The following is a 24,731-nucleotide window of genomic DNA, read 5'->3' as shown; positions in this document are numbered from 1 at the left end:
TGGCCACAGGAATGCCAGAACTACTACTTTCTTCTCGTTACCCAGTGGGCACCTGTGGTGAAGCAGGGTCGCCCACGTCACACAACCACAACCCGTTTATAGGGCGGAAAGTTAAAAAAGAATCTTTAAAAACTTCAACATTTCAATATGCAATTAAACTGGTTCTGATGTTTTTCATCTCGTTTAACTCATAAAATCGTAAGATTTCTATAATCTTTTTGCTTCTGTCGCACTTAAATGGTAGTTTAGAGATTCCTAATGTGTTTACATTTTAAACTTCTGTTTCAAGAAAACTTTTTTGTTTTTAAAAAGGTAGGTGTATATATTTTTGCCAAATAAAAATATTTTGTACTATTGAAGAATAGATAAATAAGTGAAATGTAGGTGTTATTAACATTATTTCTTAGTTACCATAAATTAAATTTACTTACACATTTTATTAAGAATTTTTTAACTTTTACGGGGCATTTTATTTGCTTGGACTAAAAAATTGTTCTTATCGCAAAAATTTTTTCTACCAAATAATGTCTTAGAAGGCATTCAATATTGTACAGGTTAGTTTCAAGATGCTTCAAATCAGTACTTTGTCGTTACTTTTTTTTTTTCTCTTTAACCTACACGTTTTTAAGCTATGTTAACAAGGTAGGTTTTTAAATATGATTGTGTTTTCACAATCAAAATCTTACTGTACTTAATAAAATTTTTAAAAAAATATTTTATATACATCAATAAAATTTATAAATATAACACTTTTTTTCATTGAATAGGGAAGTGAACGATTAAAATGAAAATTAATAACCATTATTAAAATATAAAACTACATACAGTGACCAATCACTTCTGCGCCACCTCTTTTATGTGCCTTTTGCATATATACAAAGGTTTTCAAAGGCCCTTGATCATTATATAGGAAAATAATAATAATTATAATTCTTTATGCATCATTCAGAAAATAAATATTTCAATTCAGCACACAATTTTTTTTTAAAAGTCTAAAATTTTGATTTTATTTTTTGTTTAAATAGAAAAAAATAATCCCATTTTTTAGAAAAAGTTTTCAGTTTAAAGCAAATAAACAATCTTCGTTACAGATAAAAGGAAATAAGTTACTGGATCTAGTAATACAGTTCATTTTTCTTCCCTATGGGATTTTTTTCACCTTTATTGTTTCTAGGAAGACATTTTTTTATATGAATTTGAATAAGGTGTCTTATCTATCACACCACCCACATTGAAACCACCATATATACCACCCATATGCTTTCAAAATTTATCTAGCAGTGTCTTTCCCACCTCCAATTAAAACGTTAGTTTTTGGTCAAGGAATGTAAAGCTATAGCGATTACTATTACTCAGTTTACGTGAAAACAGAGATGACAAAAACATTACTCGAAATCATTAAAAACAATTAGAAGGTTTAGCCGCTATTCACGACTATTTGTAGTTTTATTCAGCTATTGAAACTTTTCTATCTAGCTTTTCTTATTTGTATGAACTTACTGTTTTTAAAATCTTATGGACTTTTTCTCTTGGTCCCAAAGACTGAAGCATAATGAGAATTCACTGTATTTTATAAATGAATTCGCTTAATACATTAAAATGTCCCTAATCCTTCTTTAAAATCATAATTCAAATAATAATAATTAAAATAATACTTCTCAAAATAATAAATTATTTATGCACATCAAAGATTCTGCAGATGATAAAAGTAATAAAACTTACAGAAATTCATGGTGGACTGGCACAGGTTTACCAACATTTGAAGAGCTAAAAGGGAAAAAAAGGGTCTTATTTTTATGTAAATATAAACTTGAGATATACAGTAAAAAAATTTTTCAGTAAACTTTTAGCAGAAATTAAAAAAACATTATACAACGGACACCCAGAAAGATTAAGTAAAAATTAGAATAATATTTTTTAGAAATTTGAATGAGAAAAATAACTTGCAGGCTACGAAATTTTATTAACAGAATCGTCATCAATAAAACAACAAAATTTTCTAAGTTCGCCTCTAGGATCACAAAATATAAGGTCAGCGTTTAAAATCTTCCAAAGAGTTAATTGAAATTTATTTTTTTATTTCCACTTAAAGATTCTCCACAAAAAATTATTGTAAATTTAGCTTTCGCTGAATCTGAAGCTTTTCTTATGTGCATGAACTTACTGTTTTTAAAATCTTATACACTTTTTCTCTTGGTCCCAAAAACTGATGCATAAGGGAGAATTCACTGCACTTTATAAATAAATTTGCTTTATACATTAAAATGTCCCTAATTCTTCTTTAAAATCATAATTCAAGTAATAATAATTAAAATACTACTTCTCAAAGTACCTAATATTAAATTAATTATGTACATCCAAGATTCTGCATATGATAAAAGTTAAAAAACTTACTGAAATTCATGGTGGACTGGCACAGGTTGAAAAGCTAAAAGGAAAAAAAAAGTCATATTTTTATGTAAATATTACCTTGTATACAGTAAAAATATTTTACGGTAAACTCTTAGCAGAAATTTAAAAAGTATTACCCAATGGACACCCAGAAAGATTAAATAAAAATTAAAATATTTTTTAGAAATTAGAATGAGAAAAATAACTTGTAGGCCAGGAAATTTAGAATGAGAAAAATAACTTTTCGACCAGGAAATTTTATTAACAGAATTGTCAACAATAAAAAAAAAAACACAAAATATAAGGTTAGCATTGAAAATCTTCCTAAGAGTTAATTGAAATTTATTTTTTTATTCCCACTAATAGATTCTCGGCAAAAAATTATTGTAAATTTAGCTTTTGCTGAATCTGAAGCTTTTCTTATTTGCATGAACTTACTGTTTTTTAAATCTTATACGCTTTTTCTCTTGGTCCCAAAGACTGGTGCATAAGTGAGAATTCACTGTACTTTATAAATGAATTCGCTTAATACATTAAAATGTCCTTAATCCTTCTTTAAAATCATAATTCAAATAATAATAATTAAAATATTACTTCTCAAAATAATATTAAATTATTTATGCACATCAAAGATTCTGCAGATGATGAAAAAAAAAAAGTTAATTGATAAATCATTTTAACTATTAATAAATTTAAAAATTTGTATCAGGGGAATTGGTTGGTAATAGTTGCTTTTCTCAATTTAATTTATGTAAAATAGAACAGTTTCACATAAAAGTCATTTTTGAAATTTAATTTATTTTGAAAAAAACTTTTCAAATTGATTATAATCAAATTTTTGTCGTTTCCATATGGTTCGCCCCCTAGTACAATAATTTAAAATATGTGCGTTTAAACCCTCACTTTGCTGTGGTCAGACTGACAGGCAAACAACAACTATTTTGCTCAAGCCAAAACAGATTATGAAAATAAAATAAGAAAATTATCAATAAAAAAAAGCGGCTAGATTTTTTCGTTAAGCCGTGTTTCAAACTACTCGTAAATTTACGTTTAAATTAGTGTTCAATGGAATCTAATATTAAAGCATATTGTGTCTAATAAACTATTATTAATAATTATATTAGTCTAGCACTTCCATACAAAGCTCAATATAAGGATTTGATATTTAGTTTAAGGAAAAAAAAAATTCCTTTAAGTGATAAGATGTAAGTTGTCAATGGAATAAGAGTTGAATTTGGAGCACTTCAGCTACTTGGAAAGTGAAGTTGATGAGAACAGATACGCAGTACTTCACTCAGTTGGAAAATAGTAGAAATTTCAATTGCAAGTTACCATTGTTACAAACATGAAAGCGAGATAATTCAATAAATAATAAATACATTAAGTAATAAAACTTACAGAAATTCATGGAGGACTGGCACAGGTTTTCTAACATTTAAAGAGGTAAAAGAAAAAAAAAGGTCTTACTTTCATGTGAATATTAACTTGAGATATACAGTAAAAAAAATTTCGCTTAACTTTCAGCAAAAATTTAAAAAGCATTACACAACGGGCACTCAAAACGTTTGAATGAAAATTAGAATAATATTTTTCAGAAATTAGAATGAGAAAAATAACTTGTAGGTCAGGAAATTTTCTTAACAGAATTGTCAACAATAAAACAACAAAATTTTCTAAGTTCGGCTCTAGGATCACAAAATATAAGGTTAGCATTGAAAATCTTTCAAGGAGTTAATTGAAAAACTTTTATTTCCACTGAAAGATTCTCTGCAAAAAATTATTATAAATTTAGCTTTCAGTGATTTGGAAGCAGTTATAACTTGTTTTCTCAATAGAATACAAGTTAAATTTGAAGCACCTCGGCTACTTCGAAAGTGGTCAAACATCCTTTTAAGAAGTTGTACTTGTAAATAAAATGGTATTATATTCTGTCTATAGCGGTCAGGAAATGATTGTAATTTAAATTGTCAACAAGTACAGAGCTCCTGTAGATTTTAGTACTCTAACTAGTCGAAAAGTAGAAATTTTGATCGCATGTTACCAATACGAGTGCGAGTTCATTAAATTAATAATAAACACAGCAAGAAATAAGAAAACCTATAGAAATTCATGGAGAGCGCTAACAGGTTTTCTAACATTTTTAAAACTAATAGAAAAAGAGTTGTTTGTTATTTTTATTGAGTATGAATTTTGTTTTCATATTGTATTGAACTTTTATATATTTTTGTAATCCCTATAAAAATCGGGCATTATTTTATATGAATATTAACTTGAAATTCACAATAACATTATTCACTTAACTCTTAACAAAAATTATGAAGTAACTTAACATTGATTTCAAAATATAAAAGAATTTTGTAATATTTTTTTTTTTGTATAAGTGGGGTTAGCCAATATACAATTACGTATGAGCAACTGCGTGCTAAAAAACTTTCCATAATCTATATTTTTTTTAGGTTGTTTAAGAATTCACAGCACGATTCTTCGCAATTATTTATATTAACATGTACAAATAAATTTTTCATCTTAATTTTAAACTATTTAGTATAAATTATTAAACCTTTACCTATTTTTACACTTGAATTTAGCTCAAAAATTTCATTAAAATGAAATACATATAACAGAAACAATTTTTAATATTACTAACAGCAATTAGTTAACTAAAATCTAAATATTATTTAACATAAAGAAATAAGTTTTAATGAAAATTCTTGATTATTATACAAACCTATTTTCATAATATACTTAGATAAACCTGATTTATATCATATGCTACAACATATTATGAATTGCACTTAAAGAGTCATCATACAATAGAATTTATATTTGTTTTTGGCGTGCTACTGCTCGATTGTCGCTAAAAATTTGGCGGCGATCTTGGTGTTGATAAAACATTTGTCTGTACATTTTCATTGAATTAAATTTAATATTTTTTATTATTCTATCTTAGAAAGGTGTTAATTATGATGTATTAATTGAATAAAGATGATTGCCAATCTAAAACATAGCGCCAAAACAGCACTTCAAACGCGGTTCTTTGTAAACCGAAATCTGCACGTCGTAAACATATTTGAACAATAGTAAATCAAAAATGATTAAAATAATAACTTCAATGTAATAGAAAAAAATAAAACCTTACCTTTTTTGAAAATTATAAGAATCCAACGTGCTTCTTTTTCTAAACAATAAATTCACAGTTACAGTTACTCGCTCGACCGCTTCACTAGCGGCAGCAGACAACTTTAACTTGGTGGCCCATTGGGTAGATTCAGACTGACGGGATGCGGCTGTTTGTAATGTACAGGCCCAACACTTCCTACAATGTTGGCAAAAGTTCATAGGGTGGCCCAGCAATCAACCCAGCTGACAGTAATTTGCACCTTCACTTTTCAATCAGTATCGTCAGTAATTTCGAAGATGGCCAGAACTTATGTTTTTGCTGGGATATCAACAAAAATTTGACAAAAAAGTGCGATTGTGGTATATATTCTTGGATTTCCTCTTTTTTACTTTCTGACTACTCTCATCCCTGAAGACTACATTTATTATAACAGCCGATTCTCTAAACGAAACACACATTTAAGTAACTCCTTTTTGAAGAGTGCTTTGCGCATGATTTCAACGTCTGTCTTTTTTTCGTTAGTTACTACTACGGATTTTACGATTTTTAATAAGTATATTTGTTTTTATTGCAAAGGCACCGCTTTTGTTTCTTTAAATTAGTTACATACATATTTGTTATTTTTAAAAGTATCTTGCAAAAAGAATTAGTACTAGAGTGGTTTGTTGCAGAAAACCCGAAAAAATTCTGCCACAGGGCACTATGTAATCATAATAATGATGTTATTTAATTAGAAATATATTGTTTTTCTTTTGTTTTCACTTAAGTTTGTTTGTATGTGTAATAATTGTTGATTTTTCTACAGGGGGTGATCTGGTGTGTTGTGATGCTTGCCCTAATGCATATCATAGAACTTGCTTGGATGGCGATGTGCCTGAAGGAAAATTCTTATGTGAATATTGCTTAAAAAAGAGTCATTTCTATTATTCCATGATAGTATTTTGCAAGTTGGGGAATCATAGGTTTGTAATTTTTTTAAAAAATCATTTTTAATATAAATATTTATATTAACAGCTGAAAAAAAAATCAATGTTAAGATTTGACATAGAAATATTATTTTTGTTTATCCTTTATGGTGTGAAATATTTTTTGAAAGGTTCATTTATCTGTTATAATCTATAAACTGTGTCATACTATATAACGCTAACAGCCACACATTCAGGGGTGAATGTATTCCGGGTGTTTTGTATCATCACTACACGCCTGGAAACTGAAAGCAGGGCATGTAACTTTTTCTCGAAATTCCATGTATCTCAAGATCATTGGTTTGCAGATTTCTGAATCAATCCTATTAATAAAACGAAATTTTCAGCGCAATCTAACATTTAAAGTAAGAGTTAAGAATTCAAGTAAAAATTAAGAGTTCTGTAATCAAAAAATAAAGAGAATCACATTATCCTTTATCTTATGTAAAAATAACACAAACATCAGCAAACCCTTCTGTCTCGCTTTTTCACTATTTTCCTTTTTTTCCCCCTTTTCCTTGTAAAACCATCTTTTCAATACCAGAAAATCCAGTAGTTCCCATTGGATATAATTTCAAATATTATTGAATATGAAATTGTATTATTGTATATGAATTGAATGGACATTTAAATCTGCAGTCAAAAATGATTTTCATAAAATTTCACACAATGTGTAAAGATTAAAAAATTTCTTGAGAATTATTACTTTTCATGAAGCTTTTGTAAAGGGTAAAGAGTTACAAAGTATGAGGAACAAAGAGTGAAATGGATTTTTTCTGATTAACGCCAGTTTTCTTTGGTTTTGCTGGCATTTAAGCTTCTAAATTGACAACATTCTTGTTGCTTAGGTTTCAAAATTTTTTGTAAATAATCTTCATATTTGTATAGGAGTTTTGTTTTCTGTTTGAATTTTATTTGGTCCATTGCATATCCATATGCAGCTTTTTGAATTTATTCTATTTCTACTTTTAATTATTTGATTTAATTAATGTTAATCGTTCATTATTAACATTTGATGTTTAATTAATATTTTACTTATAAAAATGAATTCAAATATTTTTTACCTTATTACCTAAAACTAATGCTAAAAGTATTTTAAGAAGAAAAAACTAATTTTACACTTTACCTTTCTTTCAGCAAAATTGAAATTCATTGAGTGAAGATTCTGTTTTAAAAATATTTTTTCTACTTAATATCCTGTGGAAAATGATAACAAAAGATTATTTAAGGATATATTATTAAGGTTCTTAAATTATCAAATTGCTTGTTGTGCACAAAATTTTCCTATTTTTGAAGAATAATCTTTTTACTTTTGAGGTTGACAGGTATGCCATGTAATAACTTATTAATGAACTTCGTAAACCTTGATATGAATAAAAATATGTAAATCTAAATAATTAACAAACAAGTGCTATTTCTAAAAAAAAGAAAAAAAAGGATTTTTTCCTAAAAAAATTATTAATTTTTAAAATATTTTTAAACAAAGCTAGTAAATTTTTTCAAATAATGCAATCAGAGCCGCAATGGCTCAGGGGAAAGAGCGTTCGCCTTCCATTGACGTGATTAGGGGTTCGATACCAGCAATGGCTGGTCGTCACAAATTCCGCGTCCGGCTTACACTGACCACAGTGCTGACGTGAAATATCCTCAGTGGTAGACGGATCATGGGTTCCCCTTGCTGTCAGGCTAACCATGGGAGGTTCTCGTGGTTTTCCTCTCCGTGTAACGCAAATGCAGGTTAGTTCCATCAAAAAGTCCTCCACAAAGGCAAATTTCTCCCTAATACTTGATCCAGGAGTTCCCTTGTCTTCTGGATTGGGTTCAAAATTACAAGGCTATGGAGTTGAACATTAGTAGTCGTAAACCCAAAAATTGGGTCGGCTGTTCAACATCGGATATAAAATAAAAGAAATATTGTAATCAAAAAATCATATTTTTTTACAACTGATAAAGAATTTAAAGAACTGAATTTAACTTTTTAAAAAGGGTAAAATTAAAATTTTGAAAATATATATAGAAATAGAAGTGAGATATATTACACCCATTAAAAATCTTGTAAAGGTTCTTTTTTACATTGCAGAATAGCTATTCCTATAAAATATGTGATATACGGGAGTATACAGTGGTTGGCAATTGTTGAATATGTACTTTTAGCTCTTTCGGTATTAGGTAAATTGCACATGTTAAAAGAACATGTTATGAAAACTGTGATAAACAAAAATGAATAAATTAAAATTTGTAACATAAATTTAAAAAGTAATGTTTTTAAAAAATATATAATTCAAAGTTACGTCAAAAAATGTAGGTTTTATAATAATTTATAAAAAATTTATGTTTTTTTTTATCACCTAGTAACAATGCTTGAAGGTGCGTAATAATTAGTATTGTTTTGATCTAATATTTTTATTTTTGTTTCATAAAATCTGAATGTATTCATGTTTTAATTTTTTGTTCGTAATGAATATATTGTTTTTTTTGCTTAGTTGGTGGCCATCACAGATAGTACACCCATCTAAGCTTCCAGATAATATTAAGAACTACTCACATAGTGACGGTGATTTCCCGGTGAAATTTTTTGGAACTCATGATTATTGTTGGTCAAATCGTGGCCGTGTAATAGCATATGAAGAACACCACAAGACTTATAGACAAGTGACTCAAGGGAAAAATAAAATCAAGTACAAAGAAGGTAAATGCAACAATTCAAAATTTTATTAAATATTTTATTCATTTTATTAAGTAACTAAGGTTTTGTACAATAGCAACTTAAGTTGATTGCATTTTTGACTGTAGACAATATATCTATTCCAGTTACTTGGTATTGGTTGGTGGAAAACTGAGCATAAACAGGGGTCTGTTTAGAAGAAATTTGGGTCCGTTAACGGACCCTTCACAAAATATCTTTTCATAAAAACGGGCCCTTCACAAAATATTTTAACTTAGAAACGGACCCTTCACAAAATGATTTTTCTTTTAAACGGACCCTTCACAAATTTGTTAATCTTCATTATTGTTTTGTTAATCAAATAAACCCTTCCCAGGGAAGAAAACAAGAAAGATGGATGTAAAGGAATTAAGTTTTGTCTTCGGCAGATGTCCATTATTCGTACGAAATGAATATTCTGCGTTCAGCAGTATAGGCAAAATACCAAATATTTGTATGTTGCATTTCTAATTTAAAAGCAGCAATTGCTGTTTATTTTTGAAAATTTAATTTTTTTAATTATAATTTTACAGTGCGGAGCATAATCTTGTATCTATTTACAATTTAAAAACTTTTTGCAAAAGTTTTTTTGCAATAACCGGACCCTATTTACACAATTTCATAAAAGCGGACCCTGGTTGAAAGAATGTGAGTAATTTTTCCACAATTTCATGAAAAACGGACCTTTCACAAAATGTCTGGACAGACCCCTGATAAATATTAGATCAGTCTTCTATTTTGTTGTAAATATTGTTGAAAAAAACAATACATTTTGCAGTGCAACAATGCAAACTTCAACTAATAGTGCATCTGAACTTACCTTGTTATAGTATCGATCCCTTAAACTGTTTACTTCATTTTTATAAAATTCTACAATAACAGTATTAGTTCATTGGTTGAATTGGCTCATACGGAAAGGGACTTCAGTTTTTCAAACAATTTTTGAAAAAACTTGTAAAAAAAAAACTTATCTGATTTTTGTGATCGGCAGACATACCAACTGCTTCAAATTCTCCTGAAAAATTACCAAAATAGATTGCTCAGACTGAACTCTTTATTTTTTTCTGAAAAGCATAGTTATGTCTCAAAATCATTGAAAACTCGATTTTGCATACTTTTCTGTAATTAGCCATCCAACATAACGTAACTGACAAATGAACAGCTTTGAGGCAGTTATATGTTTTAGAAAGTGGAAAGAGAGACGTAGAAAGCTATATAAAAATTATTCATTATTAATCACCTTTATAAATCATTAAAAGCAAGGTTTTTTTCTTCCTAATTTTGTTGTTTCATAGATTGTTTAAATGAAAGTTGAAATGTGTGAAGAAATGCATTGAATTATCTAAAGGTATTTTCTGAAACTTAGACTTTTAATAAGAGATGAGAATTTTCTGTTTTTCCTCTAAATTTCCACTTTTTTGTGATTTTTACTAGATTTTCTTATGATTTTTATTTGATTTCCACTATCATAAAATCAATATCACAATGATCCGGGAAACTGCAGATTTAAATCATGTGAGGAAGAAAGTGAATTATCAAATTGTGGTTTGAAATTTACCAGACGAATTAATATTGTATTAAAATCTAAATTTTTTTAAAAACATGCCATGTGAATATCTTTAATGTAACTGCTGAAAATGCGATTTGACAGTGCATTAACGATGAAATGGTCGCTAATCAAGTGCTTCAAATCATGATTATTCAATTGCACAGTACATAATATGTTATAAGGTCACTTTGAAACATCACGATTTTTGAAACCATCTGAAAATCCATAGTAACTGCAAAAAAAAAAAAAAAAAGCAATCAACATGTCAGAAACCAGGGATTATTGATAGCATCATCGTAAATTCAGTGTTGTGAAGTGATTTATAATTAATCTGTGCTATTTAACATTTTTATGTGATTGTTAAATATCAACATTTTAAATACAATGTGAAAATTCGTAACAATAACTGTCAAAAAAGGCCATTATAATAAAAGACATGAGGAAGAATGATGTAGGATTTTTTCAGAAAATTAGTGTTGACCGGTCAAGTATAAAAAATAGATAGATATCGTAATATAGATCAAAGATATCGCTAATATTAACAGAGTGCCTGGCTGGCATTGGATTTGCTGCATGTTTAAAAAAACAAAAACAATCTTGAGCTTGAATATTACTTGAACTATAAGTGACAAATTTTCAATAAAAATAATAAAATCCTCTTTTATTTTCTACAAATAGAAATAAATTGTTTAAAATAAAAATATTCCAAAAAATTATGAGATTTGTTACCTAAGAGCTTCAGTGCCCATTAAAAAGAACAAACTTTTACAACCTGCAACCACTGTGTCAACATTTCAACTGACCAGCACAAAAGAAAGCATTCACATGTCAGTTTAGTTGAAGAATCGGCAAACAATTCGATCTTAATTTCACATCGTTGTATAATAGATTTTCGGCAAGTCATTTTTTCCCCTCTTTTCACATAGTTTTTGAAATTATGGTATTTTAAATGCTATGTTATTATGACCTGTGAATTTTGAATTTGAGGTATCATTTCCTGCCACGTTTGATTTGTGACGATTCCATTATAATTTCACGTTGTTTAATAATTGTTCTTTCGCAAGTTATTTTTTTAGTTACGGGTTATTTAGTTATACTAATAATATTTATGCTCTTTTCACATGGATATTCAAATTCCGATGTTTTTAGTGCTATTTTATTACCAGGTGAGTATTTTGAATTTGATTTGAACTTTTTGACATGATTCGTGACAATCTTGTCAAAATTTCATGTTCTTGAATCACCATTTTTCAGCGTTCTTCACTGTTTTTCACCTGTTATTTATTTATAATTTTTTAGACTCTTCCCACATAGTTTTTCAAACTCTGTTTTTTTTTTAAATACGTTATTCTGTTTTTTTTATTAAAAAAAAGAAGTTTTTAATCTTCTAATACACTATTATGACGTGCGATTGAATTCGAATTGGTACTTTTTGAGGCGTTCAATTCGCAACAATAATCCACCTCTTTTTCGATTGTTTTCGGTAATTTCTATCTTTTTTCTTTAAGTCTGATATTTTTATACGATGTAATTAAGACAAACGTGCATTTCAAACTTAAGGAGTAACTTTTTGACTAGCTCAGTTCGTAACGATTCTATCGTAAACTTACGTAATTTAACGGCAGATGTTTGTGTCTTTTTTTACTATTTCTGTGCGATTCTTTTCAGATCTTTAATATGATGTTGTTGGCGAATTTTGTATTTTAGTATTTAATTTAAAACCGGTTTATAAAATGTGCTAATTTAACCGCACAATTATTTATAAGTTAAACTATCTCTTTGAAAGTAAGAGTTTTTTTGCTGATAAAATTAAAAACTTAGTATGGTTTAGGTTTTTTAAAAGCTTTACTAGAATGTTGGTATTTATTGCAAATTAAACTAGACAAGATTTGAGTTATGCAGTTAACATGTTATCGCAATTTCAAGAAGATCCTGGTGTTAAACTCTTTAGCATCTTACTTAAATTGTTAGGCTATTTAAATGACGCCAAAGATTATTTGTTACATTTAAATAAAATTAGTGCCTTAAATTTAAATTGTTTCTCAGATGCTGATTTTGCTACAAATAGACAGTCTCAGTGAGTGATGACTGAGTCTCAATGAGTAGTATTATAATTTTTAATAATCGGGTACTAATTTCTTGGAGATCAACAGAACGGAAATGTGTGAGCTTATCCACTATTGAGGCTGTAGCAATGACAGAAACAGCAAATGAACTAATTTGGATTAAAAATATATTATTGGGTGGATGCAAAACTTCAAGTTCAGTACCACTTACAATTAATATAAATATAAAGATAGATATAAATATATAGATAGATATAAATTTTTCAAGTTCTTCAGTAGAGAACCATAGGACTCAGCATATAGATTTTAAAATTTCATTTTTTGAGAAATTTAGTTTTGGATATTGTAATAAATATTAAATACATAAACATTTAAATAAGTTGTTGTTGTTGCTTATCCCCTTGGTCTAGAGTCCTAGACCAAGTCCAGAAGATCATGTCGCATCAGCAAGTTATAGACAGTCTCTCCATCACTCATCAGTTGCCTCACAGAGGCACCAATGCAATCCAAAAGATGAGATGGAGAAGCGATGGCCGAGCAATGACAATAGGCTCTCTGAAGGTCAAACACTTTATATGGCCGGTCCTAAGTCTTGACAAAACTGTTTGAGCAAATCTAGGAAAAGTGCACTGCAGGGATAATCCGGGGCATTTGGCGGCATACCAATAATGCTCTGGTGGGTATTTAAATAAGTAAATCAGATACTACTAAACCATTAATTAAAGAATCGTTTTTGTAATCATATTAATGGAAAGTAATTAATTGTTCTTAAAGATTTTAGGCAGACTCGTCTTAGAGAGCCTATTGTTGGAAATAGTTTGATTAATAAGTCAGATCTTCTCTTATATTATGCTTTTTCCTAGCTTATCCAAATGTAAAATTAAAGTTCAAGGTTTTTACCTTTCTTTAGGAGTATCCTTTTGTATAAGTCTTTAACTATTTATTTTAAGGAGAATGAAGTATACAACTAAAATTGTTAACGTTTCTTTATTTTAATGACATGCACAATGCTCAAGATATTATGAATCAGTTCATGACGTTTCTGTTTTATGTATAAATACCTCAGATGTTGTGTTACCACTGCTAATGTTCATATTATTGTTCATTACGTCAAACTGCGGTATGCTAGCTTGTTTACTTTTCTTAAGATGTCATAAAGTTTCCTAATGCACATGTCTGTTTTTTCTCTTTCACAGTCATTTGTATGATAGACATCTTCATATTTGGTTCATAATGTAATGATTGTTTAAACTGCAAGTAGGTAGTCTTATTGAGTCTTCTTCACTGAACTTAAATAACTCTGCATCCAGTCCAAGACAGAGGCGACTTATTCTTTGCCGCAAATTTTGCATCACCTTTTCATTTGAGACTGAAAAACAAATGTTTCTTTTTTGGTAGACACAGACAGTTACGTTTCTTTTTTATGTGGTAATAATTTTCAAAAATGTAACCCTCCCAATTTTTACAATCAGATGATAAAAAAATCATCTCAAAATTGAAATAAGGAAAACAATGAATGTATTGCAATAAGTTTTTTTTAAAAAAATGGTAGTTACATGTGAAACAATTTATTTTTAAAGCGAGAAGTTGATGCTGCGCCATCGTGACATCACTGATTGAAATCAAAAGCTCAGAGTGGCAAGAGTCTCCTCAAAGGAGTGACCTAGTCCTTCTACTCACTTTTTAGCTCTGGAAAACAGCACTCAGTAAAATTAAAATTGCTTGTGAAAAATCATGTACCTTCGATAACTTTTGAAGTCAATAGAGGTAACTTCTAAGATCGACCAACCTCCATTGACGAACATTTTACTGTGGAATAGAGAGTGGTCTCTAAAATCCCTATCTTAAAAGGTGCTAATTTTTTATTGAAAAATTTGTCCCTGATGCAGAATGGTTGTGTTTATTAACTGTGTGGCAAGTGATGTTTGCAATTGATTGAGTAGTGTGTTAATTAATATCCAAACACTAACAAATTAACACCCATGCCATAGCAATAATTACTGTATTATTATAAAAAGCATTGACTTTAAATTTTCTTACATACTTTTTATTAGCCTTTCATATTTTATATAACTTTTGATATATTCTTCTAGCTTTACTTGAAGCAGGAGTAGAATTTGATTTATATAGAGCTTACAAACAATCCGTCAGCCCTTGTAATGACATGCCACCATCATACAAAAGTATTAAGGTATTTAAATATAATCTGTTTTAATTAGCATTGTTTCATTTTGAATGGTTATGTAACTGCTTGAAAATGTCTTAGTCATAATTTATTAACTGCATAAATTGTATTTATCACATATGATAAGTTTAAGATATTTTGAAGAAAGAAATTTTATAAAATTTGACTAAAAAGTAGAAAAGTTTTTTATCGTAAAAGCCCCACCATTGTATATGCCACACAAAATTTTACTGTGTGATCAATCACGGATTTCAAGTAACAAGTTGTATGCTAAGTAAATGATGAGACATTTAAAAAATATTTATTCCAATCATTTAAATAATTATTAAATTTACGATAAATTAATATATGATCTTAGTTATAATCTTAAAATATATCATTAAAATGAGAAAAATGAGGAATTATGTATGAAGTGAGAAATTATGTATTTTGATCAAATGAAAAATTATGTATTTTGATCATTTTCATCCTAACTTCTCAAATATATGCGAAATTGTACTATGAACAATTGTGCGCAATTCAAATGCTATACAGTAGCAAATGGCTTACACTAATAAATATGAATTTAAAATAATCGAATTTTATTTAAACCAAGTGATTAGGAACCTAAATATAAGTTATCAAAATACAATAAATTGATTAAAAGAATCTTACTAGGTGCGAAATTGTACTATATAGAACAATCACATCACATGCTTTATCATAATTTGATTGGAAACACCTGAATATTATTAAATTATGTAATTTAACAGCTAAAACCCCGTACAATAATTCAAAAAAATATTAATAATCAAATAAAGTAAATTAAATCATGTTTACTGCGAAATTGAACAACACAAAATAATTTCAAACACATCCCATTTCTTTTTACTAATTTTAAATTTTTAAAATTTCAGTCCATCAAATGATAAACAGCAGAACACTTTTAAAATAATTTAAAAAATAAAGTAATAAATAATGTAAAGTGAATAAATAATGTTTTTCCCAAAGATAAAGCATAAAGTGATCGTTAATCATTACTTCTTTTATAATTAATTTATAATAACCCAGTTACAAATATATAATAACCCAGTTTTGAAATCGTATGTTTCTGAGAATAAAAATAATAAAGTTGACTTCCAGCACTGTAAGTGGAGATAAACTTGACCTTCAGGATAGATCATCTTTGGATGGATAAGATGGAATCAACTTTATTATTATTATTGGTATTTATTTACAAATATGTCATTTGTGACGAATCATTAAGATAAAGCGATTTGCTTTATCTTAATTTTTCAAAATTTAAAGTGGTTGGTTAAAAATTGCATAATTAAAAATTATTGCAATTTTAATAAGTTATGTTACTGTCAGAAATAAGCATGACAGTTTTTAAATGTTACCCTGATTGATAGGATTAAATTAGAATTTGTTTGTTATTGGTGTCATACACTTATAAAAACAACTTTTATTGTAAATGAAGTAATAATTCAATGGCATTTGATGTATATGACTCATCCTGCATTTTTTTATTTTGAATAAATTAAAAGGTGGCAAAAGCATGTAGCTGTCAGTCTATTTCAGAAAGAGATAATGCATTGATAAGTACCACATCATATTAATGACGATGTAGTAGGTGTCGAATATATTTTGGTAACTAATTGTCAAATTAAAGAAATCTATCGTCTGAATTCAAAAATTTATGTACATTCGTTTTAATTTAGCTGTTTTCTCTAAATCTAGTATTTAAACAAATAGAATTCCAATAGGTTGATCTAGTTCTCAATTTCATTATAAACTGCAATATTTTAATCATATAAAAATGGGTAATACTAAATAATTTGATACAATAAGAAAAATTTAAAACAATGTATTGCAACTTGGCAGTCAGTATAGACTATTAATATGTAGCTTCTTTCTCTCTATAATAAACAGTGCTGATTATGTGTTTTTATTAGAGGAACAAACTTAGTAAGTTTTCACATTATATTCAATTGAATTTGATTTTTAAAAGGATCAACCAAAAAAAAAAAAAACATTTAGGAAATGCATGATTAATTTTATTCATTTATATAAAAAATACAACATTGTCACAATGCAGATGCATTAATCAATATTTTTAACAAGCTTTTTAAGCTATCTATATTTAAATTTACATGATTAAATTGATGTCACTAATCTATGTAATCTTGTATAATATCTGTTATTTTATTATTATTTATGTTTTTAAAATCAAGATAAATTTATAATATTGCAATTTCCATGAATTAGAAAAACAATTCAAATGTGATAAATTATTAACATATTTTCTCCAATTTTATAATAAATCTGTGTTTAAAAAATAGTTGTAAATAACATAAACAAAATACAGTACAAAATCCGTTATCCGGAAATCAGAAAACCGGAAAACCAAAAAACCGGAATGAAATTTGATAAATTTTCCCGCAGTTTTAAAATTTTTTTTTTTCCTCTTAAGATTTTAGGATTTTTCTTTCTTTTTTGAAAGATGTTCACCTTACCATTATTTTGGAAATAATTATTAGTGTATTACTTCATAATTTTGTCTTCTTTTTACGATTATTTCCAAATATTTAATTTTTTTAGTTGGGCTTAACAGTAAAAGAACAGCTTTTTGTAGCGATTCAGAAATCCGGAATAGCGATGGTCTCGATCGTTCCGGATAATCGGTTCCCTACTGTCGAAGTAACAACAAAGTAATGAAATTATGCTTCAATTGTAAAACAATTAATTCCAGGGTTTAAGAACAGTTCTTAAAAGGTTTTCTGCTTAAAGTTATTAAAACTTCCACATTCCATAGCTAACATAAAATTACAAATTTTTTTGCAGGGATTATTGAATGGAATCACAAAAAAAAAAAAAAAACCCTTTTTATTTACAATTTGCAATTGTAAAATGAATCATCAAATTTCTTATTTGTTATTTATTTTAACCTTGTTTAGGTGTAGATGCAGATAAATTATCGCCTTCAAATCGAAACATAAATATACAAAAAACAAAATTACTATTAAATATTAGTAATTTATAGAACCTGTTAATTTTTTTCTAAGATATCTTTGCATATTTTAGTTTTTAAGGATACTGTATAAGTTTGGCTAGTAAAGTTATTATTTCATATGCTAACTTCATTCACAACTCTAAAATTATAACTGTTTTCAAGAGAATGTTTTTTTGTAACTTTTAATAATATAATGTCTCTTTGTAGGTGAACAGACTTTCGAAAACCTTCCCAGTTGTCTCAGCTAAAGAAATAGATGTAGTTCAATGTTTCTGTAAAAGTACTGATTCAAATCCATGTGGCACAAATGACTGCATAAATAGATCTGTACTAATGGAATGTGTTCCAAAAAACTGCCTAGCTGGTGATTTGTGCCAAAATCAGCGATTTCAAAAAAGACAGTACAAAAAAACTAAAATAATTAAAACTAATTCACGAGGTTGGGGGTTAGCAGCTACAGAAAATATTCAAAAAGTAAAGTTTTTCTCTTGATCTCTTTTTTTATTCTAAGATAACATAGCATTTATGTTTCAAATTTGGTACTGATACTAATAAATACATAGTGCTTAGCGTGTTAGCTAAGTGTTTAAAGGTGCTTGTTTCCGATTTTTGTTTATGAAAGCTTTTAAATGTGCTTTTTTCAGTATGTGTTTTTAAAAAGTACTTATGTTCCTCTTTTCACAATGTGATTTTTTTTTTTACCATGTCAATTTTCATCTCGAATTTCACATTGTTCATTCAATATTTTCACTATCCATTCAATCACATTCGATCCGTAATGTATGAAAGCGCCAATCATTTGACATGTTTGCTGAAATATTTGGAGGAAAGGATTCTTGTGTTCTCATGTGGTTCAACTCTGGTACATTTTGCAAGAGATTCTCAACTTCAGATGTCATTTTTTGCCCTCTAGAATCAAAAAATCTAATTTTTTGCTGATGATAGGGACCAACTAAACATTGCCAATTTTTTTCCCCTAATAGCAAAAGAAATTTTTATTTCTCTTGTTAATTTTATCGTTGGTAAAGTGCCATCGTTTTCGTTACTGGCAAGCCACTGGCCTCGCACTCTTGTGTTTGTAGATCAGTACCATAAGAGTGTAGGGACCATATAATAATTTACTTCTGACAAAAAAGTTTAATTTTAATACTTGTATTTTAATTTCAAAATTATTCAAATATTTTTAATCATTCCATTAAAGAAATATTTAACCAAGTAACAAATTTTAATAAAAATTTAATCGGGCCATTCACTATTTTACAGTTAGATTAATAAGAATCGTTAATTCATTAACTTTTTTTTAGTTTGCTTAATTTTTTACATATCTTTATAAATAACATTAATCTTGTTAATGTTTTGTTAGATACAGTAGGGAGCCGATTATCCGGAACAATCAGGACCATCGCTATTCCGGATAACTGATTTTTCCGGTTTTCTGAATCGCTACAAAAAGCCGTTTTTTTTATTGTTAAACCCAACTAAAAAAAAAAAATTTGGAAATAATGTTAAAAAGAAGAAAAAACGATGAAATAATACACTAATGATTATTTCCAAAATGATGGTAAGGTAAAAATCTTTCAAAAAAGAAAGAAAAATCCTAAAACCTTATGAGGAAAAAATTATTATTTTTTTTTAAAAAAATGCCGGGAAAATTAATCGAATTTTGTTCCGGTTTTCTGAATTCCGGATAACGGGTTCTGTACTGTATATAAATAACTTTTTGAATCTAAAAAAATACACTCGATAAATTTTTTAATTAGTTAAAGCAATTATTAATTTAAAAATAGAGTGAACCACTCAATATTGATTATATTTAAAATTGAGCATAAATTGTTTTTATAGTGGCTTATGTAATCAAGAAAAGAGTTTTTTGTCAGAAACTAATTATTTTCCCATAATCATGTAAAGTCTTTGGTAATTATTTTGCATGTTACTTATTTATATCTGTGGAGAACTTACAACAATAAGAAAAGAAATTCTTATTAGTGCTGATCCTAATTATGATTTTAAAGAAAAAAAAGTGTTAAAGTGATTAAAAATATTTCTAAGTGCTTAAAAGTTGCTTTTTTTTGTTGAAAAATTTGGCTATACATTTTTAGTCAATCATTTTCTCTCTTAACTTATTTTATCTGAGGTTAAATAATGTTTTACGTTAGCAATTAATTGTTTTGAAGTATTATTGACTCAAGTTGTAATTCCATTTTAATTATAGAACATCAAATATGGTTTAAAGACAATAAGTCTTGAAACATTAAAATCACTGAATTTTATCTGATGGCGAGTAGTTTGAGTGAATTACTCTTTAGATTTTAAATTTTTAAGATTATTGCCTATTTTATACCCCTTTCATTTCTTCTTTCTTTCATTATTCTTTTAATAGCACAGTTCTAAAATATTTATTTGAAGTTAAATTTTTTGATAGTGACTGTTCAAAAACTTAAAACATATTTCTCATAGGATTTCCTCAGTTGCAAAGCTTCATAATACCCTCTAGTTTTTTTTTTTTTGTACTTTAGAGAAAAATATTTTTACTTCCTATAAACACAATAATGTAATAAAGGAATATGAAATCATATGATAGCTTTACTGTTTTTACATAATTTATTCTTCCTGCTTTATTCCTCTTAGTTTTACATTTTGCATTTTTATTCCTGTTAGTCATACAAGTTTTCATCACAGATTTATGGATTAGGAAATACTGAGCACAATTCATTTTTATGCTATCCAATTCATATTCTGGATGGCAAAGGAAAGAAGGACATAATTTGAAATTAATTATTATTTTATGCAACAATATTTTTAAAACTTGTATGTATGGATAGTGTTTTCTACACTAGGGATAGTTGCAAGCTCTTGACTCCGGGTTACTGCCTTTGGTGTGTTTTCAAGCCATTTAGCTCGCAACGTGATCATTGTGTTTTGAGACTCTTGAGTAGTATTTCTTGTATATATGTATTTGTTACCTGAATTATTATTTGTGTTTAAAAGAAGAATCGTTATAAGAATCCACATTTAAAGACATGTCATTTCAAAACGCAAGAATTTTCAATTGAAAAAATAATTGTTATAAAACAATATACCAACTTCGAAATTTAAACCAAACTAATAATTTTTAGAATAAACTTAATCTCGCTGCCGAACAATATGCTAACACTAACACATGATGGTGCACACTAGGGATAGTTGCAAGATCTTGATTGCCTATATTTTCGAGTTACTGCTTTTGGTGTGTTTTCAAGCCATTTAGCTCGCAACGTGATCATTGTGTTTTGAGACTCTCTTGAGTAGTATTTCTTGTATACATGTATTTGTTACCTGAGTTATTATTTCTGTTTAAAAGAAGATTCGTTATAAGAATCCACATTTAAAGACCTGTCATTTCAAAATGCAAGAATTTTCAATTGAAAAAAGAATTGTTATAAAACAATACACCAACTTCAAAATTTAAACCAAACTAATAATTTGCAAAATGAATTTTATCTCGCTGCCCGAGCAATATGTTGTCACTAACGCATGATGGTGCACGGCTTGCAACAAGAACAAACAGTAATAAACAAGTAAAAAGAGACCAATTATGAACTGCCAAAAAAGCGAGTTCTTTTTAATCTAGCAACCATGTCACCTTTTTAACTGTACATCTCTAAATAACTAAAACAAATTTTCACTTCAAACTCACCAGAATTACTAAATATCTTATGAACTACAGCAGATTTGAGCTCAGAAATTATATAATTTTTTCCCTTTTATTAAAAACAAAATTATATGTTTGAAAATATCGCCTCGTAAGCTGTAATGAGCAGCTGCATACTTTCTAACCGGAAGTCGAGCTGGTCAAGAGCTCAAGACTGTTGTTTCTTACATTTATATTGATAACACCATCCATATATAATTGTTTGAGTTAGACTTTTAAACTCTTACTTGAATTACTGTCCTAACGAAGTTAATTTTTCAAAATAATCTGTTTCCCATCTTTACCCTTAATTTCAACACACAGAGAAAAAAAATTCTATTAGACAGGCTCTTTCTATTCAGATGGAAATCTTTCAAGTTTCATCCGATGTTAATATCTTCAAGTGAAAAATAAAAATATTTCCCTTTTTCAAAAATATTTTTTTCCACCCAAAAATTTTTTGGGGTAAAAGAAAATAATTTATAAAAGTACTGATTAAAAAAGTATCAAAATTCAGAAATTTCACTTTCTTAAAGAAAGTTCCTTATTTTCTAATCCTTGAAAAACAAAATAGTACATTATTTCTTGCTTTTTCTATTACATAATAAAACACCTATTTTTCAGAGCCATAATCCAGTATCAATTGATTCGATTTGTTGTTTCAAGATTATTAGGATTCTCAAATCATTTCTGGACTAAAAGAATTGATTTAATTTCCTAATTTTTAAAACTTACAAGATTTAATTGCGGTGGTGTTCCCTTATTTTCTAATTTTAGAAGGTGTAAAAAATCAAATCTATATGAAGGTGATTTGTTCCAGATTTGTACGCTTCTGAAATATCACAAAAACCAGAAAAAGTCAGAAAATGAAATTCTACTAAAAATTAATTTGACCTGAAAACTTAATTGCCCAGAAAATCTTGAAAAACATGTAATTTCATGCTTCTGTTTGCACTTGTACATATTATGAATTTTTTTTTTCAGTATCTAAGAAAACCAAATGCAGATTTTTAAAAAGTCAATTTGAAGAATCATAAGTTCTGTATTTTTGATCCAATATCTTTTTATTTAATTAATAATCCTTGTGGAAATCACAAAATTCAATAGCTCCAATTTAGGAACCGTCTACTGATTATATATAGGGTTCAGGCATTAAGCCTTACACATAGGATTTATTGTTTTAACCTCTTTGGAAATAAAGTCATTATCAATTGGGAATCAAGTCATTATCAAAAGGAAACTCGATTATCAATTTTACAATGCCAAATTTTAAGGGGGATATGCTTTGAGCAAATGCAGGAAAAAAAAATCCTGTAAGATAAAGTTTTGTAGTTTCACAATTTATTATCGGTCTCTTTCCCCTGATTTTTAAAAATGATTGATTCTAATCAACAACACAGTAATATCAAAATATTTTAAATGATGAAATGAAGCAGCATATTTACTATGTTTTTGTTTCAAGATTATTGAAACCTTATTTTAAAATTATTTGTTAAAAGAAATCTTGATCTGGTTTACAATTGGTATGAGGTTACAACTGTGTTTTATATTGGTATGGAGAGAATATTAACTAGTTGAAGCTGTTGTGACTGTGGATTTGCATTATAAGTTCTACCTAAAAAATTTCTTCTTTTATGGTAAAAAACTCAGTTTTACAGCTTTGCACAATCTAACCATACAACAGTTAAAAACAAAATTTTACGAGATTTATTTTTACAGTGTGTGAAAACTGTTCCAAAATCTGTCCTGATTTTTCTTTGCCCCTCTATGAAACCTGCAGTCTGAATTTCTTTTAATAAAAAAGTAAAACTCTTATTGTTTTTCACTCACATCTCTAAATAAAATTTAAAATTTATCAAAAAATATGTGTCCATTGATGGCATCTGATCATGCTTTTTAACAGTTTTAATTAAGGAAATAGTTTAGGGAAGCATGGGATACTATCAGAAATAATGAAAACTACAAAAAAAGAATTACACTATATACTATCAGTTTTTAAAACTTAAAGAATTTTTGGTACATAATTATTGCTGAACATATTTGTGAGATTTTTCCATTCCTTGTTTCCAGATGAAAGGAAAAGAATTTTGAGGAAGTTCGACTAGTGTCAGAGAAGTATCTGTGTGGTTGCAGAAGCATTTCCTGTTTCGTAGCCATATACAAAAAAGCTCATTCCTGGCCCGTATCTTTTTTTTTTTTAAAGTGTGCTTTTCATTCAGTTATTTAAAATATCTTGAGTTTTATTTGATAAAAGAAAGGTCAAAATTATTAAGCTTATGGATAAAGGTGAAAAAAATGTATCAATACGTAAAATAAATTCACAATTATTTTATGTAATTTTTTTATTTTTATACTTTCCTTGAGTTTGAATTTAGCGAGAAACCTGATTTAAGAAGCATTTTCAAAACAGAATTAAAATATTGTTTTGATGAGATACTTAGAGTTAAAGCAGTTGTTTTTGGAAATGTATAATTTTAAGTAGGACATAGTTTTTTTTTTTCCAATATGATTCACATATCAGCTTTGATCATGTTTATTGCTCCTTCTTAAAAGTTAGCATTTCAGTTAAAAGTCTTCAAAATGGGTAGATGACTTATAGATAAACAAGAGTTCAATGTAATTTAATTATGCACTGGATTTCAAACATTCACCACTTAAGTTTTTGCTTAATAATTTTTTAACTGAATAAATTTTCTTCTCAAATTAAATTCTTGTTTATAATTGCAGGGTGATTTTGTTATGGAATATGTAGGGGAAATCATTTCACATGATGAATATCGTAAACGATCCGGTGAACTGCAAGCACAAAAGAGCTCTGATTTCTATTTTTTATACTTGGATAATAGAAGAATGATAGATGCCAGACCCATGGGAAATTATGCACGTTTTATCAATCACTCTTGTGATCCTAATTGCATTATGGAAAAATGGGAAGTTTGTGGTGACTCCAGGGTTGGAATATTTGCCCTGAAAGAGATTAGTCCTGGTAGGTTTTCTTTATTTACATTAAAAAATTTTTTTAATTATTAAATTTAGTGTCTTAATCAAGTTTTAAATTTTTTGATAAGTATGCTTCTTTGGGTTTTTT

At 27.9% G+C, this 24,731-nt stretch overlaps 1 protein-coding gene and 1 long non-coding RNA gene across 3 annotated transcripts in view; one reads left to right on the top strand and one right to left on the bottom strand.

Annotated features, from left to right (window-relative positions):
* Positions 1–24,731, top strand: part of LOC107440919 (histone-lysine N-methyltransferase NSD2) — a 102,286-nt gene that overhangs the window by 27,448 nt on the left and 50,107 nt on the right. For both annotated transcript variants that reach the window (XM_016054009.4, XM_016054010.4), the window contains exons 9-13: positions 6,318–6,474; positions 8,961–9,166; positions 14,890–14,987; positions 18,181–18,447; positions 24,371–24,629. In XM_016054009.4, coding sequence (XP_015909495.3) covers positions 6,318–6,474; positions 8,961–9,166; positions 14,890–14,987; positions 18,181–18,447; positions 24,371–24,629 — 987 coding nt within the window. The remainder of the gene's footprint in view (positions 1–6,317; positions 6,475–8,960; positions 9,167–14,889; positions 14,988–18,180; positions 18,448–24,370; positions 24,630–24,731) is intronic.
* Positions 1,037–5,617, bottom strand: LOC147801006 (uncharacterized). Its single transcript, XR_015430815.1, has 3 exons — positions 5,531–5,617; positions 2,395–2,428; positions 1,037–1,767 (listed from the first exon to the last, which is right to left on the bottom strand). It is a non-coding gene; the product is annotated as an uncharacterized LOC147801006 (long non-coding RNA).

Source organism: Parasteatoda tepidariorum, chromosome 12, assembly GCF_982258835.1.
Source record: "Parasteatoda tepidariorum strain Cologne lab strain chromosome 12, Ptep-v5.0, whole genome shotgun sequence".
Lineage (NCBI taxonomy): Eukaryota > Metazoa > Arthropoda > Arachnida > Araneae > Theridiidae > Parasteatoda > Parasteatoda tepidariorum.
This window is presented reverse-complemented; position numbering and strand designations above follow the sequence as displayed.